Raw genomic sequence first — 13,808 nt, 5'->3', positions numbered from 1 at the left:
TAGGATATTCTGACCTGGCCTACCCACAGCATCAGGGATGCTAGGAGTGAGTGAGTGAGTGAGTGAGTGAGTGAGTGAGTGAGTGAGTGAGTGAGTGAGTGAGTGAGTGAGTGAGTGAGTGAGTGAGTGAGTGAGTGAGTGAGTGAGTGAGTGAGTGAGTGAGTGAGTGAGTGAGTGAGTGAGTGAGTGAGTGAGTGAGTGAGTGAGTGAGTATGGTTTTACGCCGCATTTAGCAATATTCCAGCAATATCACGGCAGGGGACACCAGAAATGGGCTTCACACATTGTACCCATGTCGGGAATCGAAACCCAGGTCTTGGGCGTGACGAGCACACACAAACCATTAGGCTACGCGACCGCCCCCCAGGGATGCTTGGATATTAGACACCAAGATCCGGGGTAGAATAGATCTTTAGCAACCCATGCTTGCCGTATAAGGTGACTATGCTTGTCGTAAGGGGCAACTAACAGAATTGGGTGGTCAGGCTCGCCGACTTGGTTGATGCATGTCATCATATCCAAATTGTGCAGATTGATGCTCATGATGTCAATCACTGGATTGTCTTGTCCAGATTTGAATATTTACAGACCACCGTCATATAGCTGGAATATTGCTGAGTGAGGCGTTAAACAACAAACCAAATCAAACCAAACCAAACCCTCCACTGTAACCAACTAAGCCTCATTGTTGTTGCATCATGCACTGTACTGCTGAGGAATAGCCACACAGAAACATGGCAAGGACTTCAACTGTGAATCAGCGTTAGAAATTGGCTCTAGTCCTATAGTCCTTGCCAAACTGGCCAATAGTTAAGGTATCATAACGACTAGTAGAAATTTGCCCTTATTGAGGGTTTTGCTATATGTTATCATTATATGGACTAGTGGACTAAACCTTAGTTTCAACCACTGTGAATATAAATTGTTTCTTTTGTTTTAAGTCACACGCAGTTGTGATCTGTAAATAATCAAGCAGACAAAGTGGGGATTGATATTATGAGCAATGTCCGACGTTGTCAGGGTATAATGACACACCACCAAGTCACCAAGCTCCATGTGACAACAGTTGGTGCAGAAACCTTCGAGTCTATTTGCCCACACAAGGCTCTTAGCATCATCATGGTGCATTTCAGTGGAATCTAATGAGCTTTCTTACTGGACCAAACATAATTTTACTAGACACAGGCTTCAGACTAGCAGCTAAAGACACAGACTGTGACAGGCACAGGTTGTAGAGGACCAGTTGGAACCCGGCCTCCCCACAAGGCAGTAGACAGTAGACAGTAGACACTAGACTGGCCATGCACTGCATCCTCATGTGCGGGGCTTCTGTACATGCATGGTCTTACCAGTACACATTTGACGGCTTGTATTTGTGATGACTTATAGGAGCTAGTGTAGCAATATATCAACCTATTGATAGTATTGTAACTGTTTGCCCAACAATAGTACTTTATTGATAGCATTGTCGATAGTTAGCATAACAATCAATAGTTTCAATAGTTGCAGTAGGTTACAAATAAAACAAATTATGCAAAATTCAAACCCGCTTCAGGTCTGAAGTAGGGACTGGGAGGAAAATGGCTGACTTTGAGATAGTCAGCAATACTTTATTCATTTTTATTACATTGACCAATACAATTACCAGGCCTTAAAGTTAGTTTAATACTAATACTAGTTGGCAAACTATCGCAATACCAATGTAACAGTGTGGGCTACTCTATCAGATGCTGATGGGTTAATTGTCTAAAACATGGACTGGTTGTGAACCAAAAGTTGATAAAATCATGAAAATGTGGTGATGTTATTTGTGTCCATCAAAGTCACTGCTCATAAGCTTAATCAATAGACACATCATGAAACAGGAAGGGGACAGCTGTTGCCAGAAGCCCAGCGTCAACCATCAAATAGGAATAAATATGCAAGAATATGTTGTAGAGAAGCATGACAAACAGTTGGTCGGTTGTGTACAGGACTGCAGTGTTCAAAATTAAAGGGGGTCCTGGGGTCCTGGGGTCCTTAAGGTTCTTGCTTAAACCTTTAACTTTAACCCCTAGTGTTATGACAAGGACCCCTTGACTTGCCAGCTTAATTTCCAACACTGGGATTCAGTTTTACATTTCAAACAAATTGTTCAGCATGATCAAACAGTCTTATCCAAAAAGAAAGAACATCTAAAAGTAGTTGTGAGACATATCAGAATAATATACTGCAGACCAGTGTTTGAAATAGTTTTGAAACCTAACCAGACAGTCGGGCAGGTGACCCCTAAGTCTTGCCTGTCCATCTTCAAAGTTACCGGCCCATATTCAGACATCAGAGATATTGAAAAATCGCAAAAAAATAAGCAACAAATCGTGTCTTGATTCAAAAGAAATAATGCAAACAATTACTTGAGAATCTGTAAGAAGTCATAATAAAATTGTATACGTAAATTATCTACCAGATAGTCGGGCAGGTATTAAACAATTTCATGCAGCCCGACAGACAAGTTAGCAGCCACAAGCAGGCGGGCAGGCAGTTATTTTGTGGACAATGCTGCAGACCAACACCTTGGCAAAATGTAGGTGGCTGATACATATTGAGTGAGTGAGTGAGTGAGTGAGTGAGTGAGTGAGTGAGTGAGTTGGGTTTAACGCCGCTTTTAACAGTATTCCAGTTATATCACGGCATGTCAGCTTAATGTGGGAGGAAAGCCCGAAGTGATGCAGGTCTCTGACGTTTACCACTTCGGTGAAACCCACGAGCACGGGTATGGTGCTGACAAACCTAGAAACATAATTGGGGCGAACCGGGATTCGAACCCACAATCATAGGTTTCTGGCGTGCCCAAGGGATGCAACTCTGCACAGCGAATCGCGGCGCCTTAGATGACTGGGCCACCCGTGCCCCCCTGATACATAGTGGCCTAACTCTAACTCCGAACCCACACTGAAGGGATTACCTGTGTCATGTGTTGTAATCAACTGGGCTCACCAGTCATCTGCCACACCTGCACTGCCTTCATCAATAATGTAGCACAAGTCTGGACAAAGACAAAGCTAACCTTCTTACCTGTGGTGTCATAGCATCATTTGGTACTACCCACCCAGCACACATTGCCTGTCTATTCCAGTGTTGGAGCAAAACCGTTTGGAATGTCTCCTAGTTTTGAGAATAGCTGGTCATGTACACAATTGCCCAGATTTACTTGTTACCTGAAACTACTGGAGATTGGATGGTCAAAAGGTATGACATGGTGAGTGTCACCATGCCTCAATGTCATGGATCACTGATCATACCATCATCCACTACTGGTCTCCCGACCATCGTGACATAGCTCGACTACCCATGTACGGAATCACTCACTCACAGACTAATACACATGTGCCGGAGTTTTGACATGGAGAAAGCTATAACTATTTCCTTCACCACTCATTGGTGCCAAGTAAGATACATCAGTGCACCGGTGTATCATGAGTTTTCATGCGACAATGCGATACACAATGGTTTTTTCTGTATCAATACAAGACAGTACACTTGCTAAAATAAATTATTTACTACTTGTTTAATGATGTCAGCGTTTTTGTCATTCATTCAAGATCACTACCAAAAAAAGCTACTATGAACATAGCCTTTTCTTTTGAACCTGCTCTGAAATACTGATAGTAAGAAGTTTCTATGCGATTTGACGTAAACATGCATATCGCAATATGTATTGTATAGTGACCTATATATCATGATACGTATCGTATCTTGACCTTGCTGTATCCAGTCACCCCAAGTACCAAGAGTAAATGTTATGATTATGGTAAATGCTACTTCTCACACACCACACACACAGACAGACAGACAGACAGACAGACAGACACAGACACACAAAGACACACAAATAATGTCACTTTGGCAGCATTAGAAACTAACAGTTTTTGTCCACTAGTCCTCATGATGATAATATATAGCAAAACACTTTAAAAAAATTGTACTAGTCCTTATGACTATTGGGCAGTTTGGCAAGGACTATACGACTTGTGCCAATTTCTAACACTGCTGGGTAATGTCAAGATGAAGTGATGTGAAATAGGTGTTCACATGAGAGTCCAAGATTATGGCACTTGCGTGCATGCATGTTTTTCATCCCCTTAATGGCAAGTGTATAACAAGAACCATCTCTTTATTTCTTTTGGTATGCAGCAGCCAGGGATCAAACCCCTGACCTTCCACTCTCTGGGCATTGGCTCTCTCTTTATAGGGGCAGTCTTCAGAGTAAATATTTTGTAAATGCCACTTGACACGTGTATATCCACACACACAAATAATGCTTCCTAGGTCACAACAAGACCAAACCTATTTGCTTCCCTGACTGAGGACATCCTGTATAATCCATACACGAACAAGCTGCCGATCACTTAGCCTATCAACTCCAGCACAGGCCAGGAAACATACTGCTGTCACTTGATCTACCATTGTGTAAAACACTAGACCCTGCAAAGGATATTTCATTTTTTTAAAAATATATATCTAAAACAAGGATGTCATTGTTTGTGTGACTTTTTTATGTCTATTAGATGTTGAGATCACTAACATTGTGACATTTGTAAGAGCACCTGCTGTTTGGACTTGTCACTTCCTAATGGCTGACATCATAAACATTTATTTAGGATTTCTGTTGAAGAAGCCATGGCACAAATACATGCAGAAGGTGCACTTCCCTAAAAATATTCAAGTAAAAAATCCACAGAAAATTGGATTTAATGCCACAGTCAGTCGATTACAACTCAATCCAAGTAGTGAATTAAAGTTGAAGATACAGCAAAGCAGTGGCCAATATTTGGAGGTCTATAATATATGCCATTTCCATACCATTTCGGCTGGTGGTTCCAAGGCCAAAGGGCCGATATGTTGGTCTCGGGTCGATATACAGGGTAGTATGAAAACGGCCATATAATAGCCTTTTTATCATGCACCATAACATCAAATTGTGAAATATATCTATTTGTTTGTTTGTCTGTTGATTAATGCAGTAAACACTGATATTTGCAAGTTAATACAATACATTTTCACCTTGTTTGGAAGACATTGTCATGGAAAAGCTAGCCGAGCAGACAATGCACTAAGGGACATAACTCCAATTTCTTACCACCTGGGCTGATAGTGATCATCCATTCAAAATGCCTTGACGAGCCATATCACCCTAGCAGAAGATGTAATACAGGTCTGGTTATTACAGCCTCTGTGATATGATCGTCTCTATGTTGGCTCTATCGCACATGCACAAAGCCTTATATCATTGATAGGTATATGATAATCAACAGTATTGGTCACGATTACCATCTGTGTAATAAAGGATCACTGACAGTTTGCAGCCTGAATTTGTTGTTTGTTGTTTAAAGTCATATTCAACAATATTCCAGTTGTATGATGGCAAGATGTCAATAATCCAACCCTAGACCAGACAAGCCAGTGACTAAGCCTGATCAGTCCCATGAAGATTCCGGGTTAGAATTGGTTTTCAGAAACCGATGTTTGTCGTAAGAGGCTCGTTGACTTAGTTGATGCATGTCTTCGTACCCCAATTGCGTAGATTGATGCTCCTGATGACAATGACTGGATTGTCTGGTCCAGACTTGATTATTTACAGACCGTCATCATGTGGCGTTAAACAACAAACAAAGCCTAATCAGCCGAACCATTCAGTCGCCTTGCATGACAGGTATGGTTGCTGGGGACCTATTCTAACATGGAATCCCCACAAGGAACAACAACACTGACAACAGTCAGTCTACAATCGGAGCCACTCAGTGGTGATGCTCCAGCTCATAGGTGGCAATTTATCATACCATTTAGCTGAAGTGGAATGACTGTTGTTTTATTTCACACTCAGAAATAATCAGTTTATCTACAGCATGAAATAACTCATTATCCCTACCAAATGTTGAGCAGTACACTACTATACACTCAATAGAAGGAAATGAAAGTAACAGGTGTATTTGCGTATGGGTAGAGGAACTCGTCAAGTGATTTAGGTATTGTACCTTCTAGTTCTACGACTGCTTCCGTGGTCTAGTGGGAGAACGTTTGCCCGGAGAGCGAAAGGTCCAGGGTTCGATCCCCGGCTGTGTCATACCAAAAAACATTAAAAGATGGTACTTGTTGTAACTCTGCAGGGCACTAGGCATTAAGGGGCAAAAACAAGGACTGGTTGGCTCGGAGTCAGTATACTGTGTCTGAGCGGGATATTCATATTAAACTGTGGCATGGTATCTCAGTGGGCTAGCACTATCAATCAGCATCACTCCGGACTAGTACAAGCAGCCACACACACACAGGTGCAAGCACGTCGCTATATAAGTGCAAAAATCTTGGACACGACGTAAACCCTATTTCACCTCACCTCTAGTTTTACTGCAGGTGTTACCTTTTGAATAACTGGTCATAAACTCTGTGCCATGCAAACAAGTGGTTGATAACATGAGCCAAAGTAAATGCATTTTACACAATTAACTAGATATCACATTGGAACCACTATATCACCATTAAAGTGGCTCTTACAACAAGCACTGGTCACATGAAACCTTTGCTACATGAGCTACTGGGTCCTACCCTCAAATAGTCCCACAGGTAGACATGCATGAAGTGCTTAGGACCTATAACACTCCAGAACCATCACAGGTGATGCAGAATGAGTTAGTAAAATCTAACATTAGGATGAAATATATCATTAAAATCTCTTTCTCTATATTCATATATGCAGAATGAGTTGGCTGCTGTTGAAAGCGTCTGTGAACACTACTTCAGTGACATCGATGCATTTAAACGTGAAGTGATGGAGGTCTACATGTTTTCTACTTTACCCACAAGCTGGGATCTGGTGCTGACAAAACTGGAAACGTAATCAGAGCAAACTGGGATTCGAAATACAGTGGTCCCTCGCTACAACGCTACCAATGGGGTCCAAATAATTGGTGGGCGTTATAGACGATGAGCCGTTTAACCGAGGCCGAGGCGGGGGAGCGCGCTCGGCAAATCTCAAATCATCAATATGTGTTTATCTCACGTCACGTCAAAATAGTATATATTTTTATGGACCTAGATCTACCTGTAATATCATTCATTTATTAAATGTGTCACATTTCACAATGTCTGAAATACGTATTCCATTTCAATTTATCATTTTTTATCGATAAATTAAAAAATTATTCACTATTTTGCGGGATGTTATTGAAAATAAAATTCTTGGACACACATTTCGACAACAGGTCCACATCAAAGAGAGAAATAAAGACGTTTTAAACAAATCTTTAAATATATTATACAAAGTGATAAATAAAATCAACAAAAATATATCTAAAAGTAATCAAACTTACATCTAAGTTATTATTTCCATCGTTTCGTGCGATCGCGTGTAATGTAAGTCAAATGACATCTCGGCTTTCGTCGCCTTGAAATGAATTCTCGGCTCGGACACAACGTTTAATGCAAAAATATATGCATGAAAAATCTTTGTCACAGCTCGTAACCTAGCACGATACATTCGCGAAGTTCCATATTTTTAATATATATCGTGATTTCCTGCTTAAAACGTTCAGAATAACACGATTTAACAAAAATTCTTTCGCCAACTTCTGAAATTTATCATACACGAGCTTGGTATCACAGCTATAATTTGATTGGCGCGTAGTAACCGAGGTAGCGCTTTATCGAAGAGCGCAATAGTGAGGGATCACTGTATTCAGAATGATAACCAGGACTGTTATCTGGAGTGAAATATCACCCATGTAATGAGAGAAGTTCTCACTGACTCCAATAGCCTGCTATGGAAGTGAACATGAATGTTAAAAAATGAGGCTAATCAACCATCAAAGTGCAGACCAATGTTGATACCGAACAAGAAAGTGAAATCCAATTTGATTCCCTCGGATATTCTTGTTCACACAACAAAATCCAGTGAGTGAATGAAGTGGTTTTATGCTGAATCAGCAATATTATGTTTTTATTATTATATTTGCTGTCCAAGGTTGGTTGTGACATATGTTGGTGTGGTGACACTCAGAGCAAGCCACGGAATACATTGTGAGTGAGTGAGTGAGTGAGTGAGTGAGTGAGTGAGTGAGTGAGTATGGTTTTACGCCGCTTTTAGCAATATTCCAGCAATATCACGGCAGGGGTCACCAGAAATGGGCTTCAGACATTGTACCCATGTCGGGAATCGAACCCGGGTCTTCGGCATGACGAGCGAACGCTTTAACCACTAGGCTACCCGACTGCCCCAAATACATTGTAACCATCTGATCCTAGCCCACTCATACTGTGAGCATTAAGTACTGGGCAATTTCTTGCCTTAGAATATCCAAATGTCTCACAAACACAGACACCTAAAGGCTCTTCTACGTGAAAGCTTTACATGTTTCACAAACATGGAGACCTATTGTATCTCAAATCTCTACACGATTCACAAATATGAAGACCTATTGTATCTCAAATCTCTACATGATTCACTAACATGGAGACCTATTGTATCTCAAATCTCTACACGATTCACAAACATGGAGACCTATTGTATCTCAAATCTCTACACGATTCACAAACATGGAGACCTATTGTATCTCAAATCTCTACACGTTTCACAAACATGGAGACCTATTGTATCTCAAATCTCTACACGATTCACAAACATGGAGACCTATTGTATCTCAAATCTCTACACGTTTCACAAGCATGAAGACCTAATCCATCTCAAATCTCTACATGTTTCACAAACATGGAGACCTATTCCATCTCAAATCTCTACATGTTTCGCAAGCATGAAGACCTATTCTATCGGGAATATCTAAATGTTTCACAAATATGGAGACCAATTTCTCCTGGAATCTCTACACGTTTCACAAACATAGAGACCTTTTCTTTCCAAAATCTCCACATTTCACAAAACATGGAAACATATTCTACCTGGAATCTCTACAAGTTTCACAAACAAAGAAACCTTTCTTCCCGTAATCTCGGAGTTTCACAAACACAGAAACCTGTTCTACTGGGACTGCACCTTAAGCCCCCTTGTTATTTAGCCCATTGGCTTAAAAATGAAAAAAATGAAACGCTTTTTATAAGTTGATTGGTCCCCCTCCCCGATGCTCTTCAAGATGTGTTGCAGCACACTTCAATATGGCCGATTTGCACCAATATTACACCTTAAGGGCTGTTAGCGGGTTCCAGATTTACAAGAAACACTGGACTGTAGGTGATATTCTGGATACGCAGTGTGACAATTTAAATGCATATGACAGACACTCATAACTGTGATATTGTTTTCTTGCTACTTTTTTTCACAGCTGTCATTTCAATTCTGATCATCAATCAGCAGTACTATGTTTTTCAAGTTGAAAAATAAAATCATGTCTGATGTTAAAGTATTGCTCTCTCATTAGATTTGTGAGTATCATTTCATTAAACTTGGGATATTCATCCTTCCTATCATGTTTTTGTCCTTTTCAATTTAAACGCCTGGCACTTAAATTTGGATACAATGTTACTCAACTAAAATAGGCAAAATCCGTAAATAGCTCGGGGCGCCAAAACGTGCAGTCACTGTATCCTTATACCATGAGACCTGCAAATAAAACGGAAGGAAGCCAAAATTACTGACCTGTCACCTATTGCATCTAGACTAGGGAGGAAGTGTTTTAAAATCTTGGGTATCTGGGACAAATATGTCTGTTCCTTCAGCTGAATCTGCTCATCCCGCAGGTGTTTCACGTGGTTGCGGAACAACTTCTTCGCCTTATCCGTACCGAATAGGTCAACATAATGTCCAAAGTCAGGCTCGTTCACAAACTTCTTCCGACACGCTTGCCAAGTTAGCACTGGATCTGTGACGTGCAGTTTGAGCAAGTTCTGATAGGCTTTGTTTGCAACCCCGAGGATTTCTTGCCGAGCTTTCAATGCTTCATGGAAAGGAATCACTTTGGCTCGAGCTTTAGTCTTGTCAATAAGGTGGGCTAAAGTCATAAATGCAAGCTCCGTATTCACATTGTCATGTGCGGATGTCTCCACCAATGGAAAGCAACCTTTGAACTCCCGTCTGTTGAGTAATTTCTCCACTTTTTCCACAAAATGTTCCTCTGCATCATCGTGTTTTGTGGTTGCAAGAACCAGCGGTTTCTTGGCTTTGAGAACGGCGCTCAGCAACGCTGCCACAAATTCCACTTGCTTGTCAACCGGCCGCTGGGGGGCCTGACTGACGTCAAAACAACAGATGAAGCCGTCAATGGTTAACTTCCCTTCTGGCATCAGCTTCTGTTCGTAGTCTGACTCCATACCTACAACACACAAATAGGGAATAATGACATGTTCAAAGAGAATATTGTTGATATGTTTCTTGAATGATGTCATTAGAAGATGCTGCATATAGTTTCAGGCGAGCCTTGCAAAGACAGAGGACTGACAGTTGCCTGATGGCTGCGAGGGACAGGGAGTGGGAGAAGAACATGGTCCCCATGCACACAGCGATCATAGCTGCCTACTTTAACATTGACTTACAATAGTTGTAGCACTATGATGATTGTAGCTCCCTACTTTCATGTAAACTTACAACAGTCATAGCACACTGATGATCGTACCTCCCACATTTTAACGTAGACTTACAACAGTCATAGCGCCATAACAATCGTTGCTCCCCTACTTTCACATAGACTTACGACAGTCGTAACACTGATGATCGTACCTCCCACATTTTAACGTAGACTTACAACAGTCATAGCGCCATAACAATCGTTGCTCCCCTACTTTCACATAGACTTACGACAGTCGTAACACTGATGATCGTACCTCCCACATTTTAACGTAGACTTACAACAGTCATAGCGCCATAACAATCCTTGCTCCCCTACTTTCACATAGACTTACGACAGTCGTAACACTGATGATCGTACCTCCCACATTTTAACGTAGACTTACAACAGTCATAGAGCCATAACAATCGTTGCTCCCCTACTTTCACATAGACTTACGACAGTCGTAACACTGATGATCGTACCTCCCACATTTTAACGTAGACTTACAACAGTCATAGCGCCATAACAATCGTTGCTCCCCTACTTTCACATAGACTTACGACAGTCGTAACACTGATGATCGGACCTCCCACATTTTAACGTAGACTTACAACAGTCATAGCGCCATAACAATCCTTGCTCCCCTACTTTCACATAGACTTACGACAGTCATAACACTGATGATCGTACCTCCCACATTTTAACGTAGACTTACAACAGTCATAGCGCCATAACAATCGTTGCTCCCCTACTTTCACATAGACTTACGACAGTCGTAACACTGATGATCGTACCTCCCACATTTTAACGTAGACTTACAACAGTCATAGCGCCATAACAATCGTTGCTCCCCTACTTTCACATAGACTTACGACAGTCGTAACACTGATGATCGTACCTCCCACATTTTAACGTAGACTTACAACAGTCATAGCGCCATAACAATCCTTGCTCCCCTACTTTCACATAGACTTACGACAGTCATAACACTGATGATCGTACCTCCCACATTTTAACGTAGACTTACAACAGTCATAGCGCCATAACAATCGTTGCTCCCCTACTTTCACATAGACTTACGACAGTCGTAACACTGATGATCGTACCTCCCACATTTTAACGTAGACTTACAACAGTCATAGCGCCATAACAATCGTTGCTCCCCTACTTTCACATAGACTTACGACAGTCGTAACACTGATGATCGTACCTCCCACATTTTAACGTAGACTTACAACAGTCATAGCGCCATAACAATCCTTGCTCCCCTACTTTCACATAGACTTACGACAGTCATAACACTGATGATCGTACCTCCCACATTTTAACGTAGACTTACAACAGTCATAGCGCCATAACAATCGTTGCTCCCCTACTTTCACATAGACTTACGACAGTCGTAACACTGATGATCGTACCTCCCACATTTTAACGTAGACTTACAACAGTCATAGCGCCATAACAATCCTTGCTCCCCTACTTTCACATAGACTTACGACAGTCATAACACTGATGATCGTACCTCCCACATTTTAACGTAGACTTACAACAGTCATAGCGCCATAACAATCGTTGCTCCCCTACTTTCACATAGACTTACGACAGTCGTAACACTGATGATCGTACCTCCCACATTTTAACGTAGACTTACAACAGTCATAGCGCCATAACAATCGTTGCTCACCTACTTTCACATAGACTTACGACAGTCGTAACACTTATGATCGTACCTCCCACATTTTAACGTAGACTTACAACAGTCATAGCGCCATAACAATCGTTGTTCCCCTACTTTCACATAGACTTACGACAGTCGTAACACTGATGATCGTACCTCCCATATTTTAACATAGAATTATGATAGTTGAAGGGCTATAACAATCGCTGCTTCCCTACTTTCACATAGACTTACGACAGTCGTAACACTAAGATGATCGTACCTCCCATATTTTAACATAGAATTATGATAGTTGAAGGGCTATAACAATCGTTGCTCCCCTACTTTCACATAGACTTACGACAGTCGTAACACTACGATGATCGTACCTGCCATATTTTAACATAGAATTATGATAGTTGAAGCGCTATAAAAATCGCTGCTTCCCTACTTTCAAATAGACTTACGACAGTCGTAACACTATGACGATCGTACCTCCCATATTTTAACATAGAGTTATGATAGTTGAAGGGCTATAACAATCGTTGCTCCCCTACTTTCACATAGACTTACGACAGCCTAACACTATGACGATCGTACCTCCCATATTTTAACATAGAATTATGATAGTTGAAGGGCTATAACAATTGTTGCTCTCCTACTTTCACATAGACCTACGACAGTCGTAACACTACGATGATCGTACCTCCCATATTTTAACATAGAGTTATGATAGTTGAAGCGCTATAACCATCATTGCTCCACTACTTTCACATAGACTTACGACAGTCGTAACACTACGATGATCGTACCTCCCATATTTTAACATAGAGTTATGATAGTTGAAGGGCTATAACAATCATTGCTCCACTACTTTCACATAGACTTACGACAGTCGTAACACTGATGATCGTACCTCCCATATTTTAACATACACTTACAGTAGTTGGCGCGCTATGATTGCTTTGTGCAAGTGGGCCCAGAATCAATCCGTCTTTGGTAGAAGTGAGTGAGTGAATGTATAATTTTATGGTCAGCAATATTCCAGCTTGCACATTCTAAATAATCTAGTCTGGACCAGGTAACTAGTGACAGCAACATCAGTCATCACCAAGACATAGCCTGACGACCAATCGGCAGCAAGACAGCCCGACCACATCGTGCAATTCAAGAATTGTGGGATGCACTGGACTGGGCTACTGGATAAAAAGGGCTTTTCGTTCATTTCTCATTGGGCCTTCTATATTCATGATGCACAAAATCCATGAACAGATAAACAGGGTGAAAGTGAATGCAGAATCTCATTCTCACAAAATAAATTAAATATTACTTCGTCAGTAACAATTTCTGATCTAATTTGTGACAGTAAGGATGACATTATCTGAGATTGGCCTCACTCTGTCAATACTGACGACATGACGTTATCTGAGATTGGCCTCAGTCCGTCAATACTGATGACATGGAGTTATTGGAGATTGAACTCACTCTGTCAGTACTGATGATATGACGTTATCTGAGATTGGCCTCACTCTGTCAGTACTGATGACATGACGTTATCTGAGATTGGCCTCACTCTGTCAGTACTGATGAGATGACGTTATCTGAGATTGGCCTCACTCTGT

At 41.2% G+C, this 13,808-nt stretch overlaps 1 protein-coding gene across 11 annotated transcripts in view; it reads right to left on the bottom strand.

Annotated features, from left to right (window-relative positions):
* The window catches only part of LOC124143154 (rho GTPase-activating protein 190-like), a 101,823-nt gene that overhangs the window by 48,809 nt on the left and 39,206 nt on the right, over nucleotides 1-13,808 (bottom strand). For all 11 annotated transcript variants that reach the window (XM_048386185.1, XM_048386192.1, XM_048386187.1 and 8 more), the window contains exon 3: nucleotides 9,623-10,295. In XM_048386185.1, the coding sequence (XP_048242142.1) occupies nucleotides 9,623-10,295 (673 nt within the window). The remainder of the gene's footprint in view (nucleotides 1-9,622; nucleotides 10,296-13,808) is intronic.

The sequence above is a fragment of the Haliotis rufescens genome, unplaced genomic scaffold, assembly GCF_023055435.1.
Source record: "Haliotis rufescens isolate VD_foot unplaced genomic scaffold, xgHalRufe1.0.p SCAF_6, whole genome shotgun sequence".
Classification (NCBI taxonomy): domain Eukaryota; kingdom Metazoa; phylum Mollusca; class Gastropoda; order Lepetellida; family Haliotidae; genus Haliotis; species Haliotis rufescens.
Note: the sequence above shows the minus strand (reverse complement) of the source record. Positions and strands in the feature narration are given on the sequence as shown.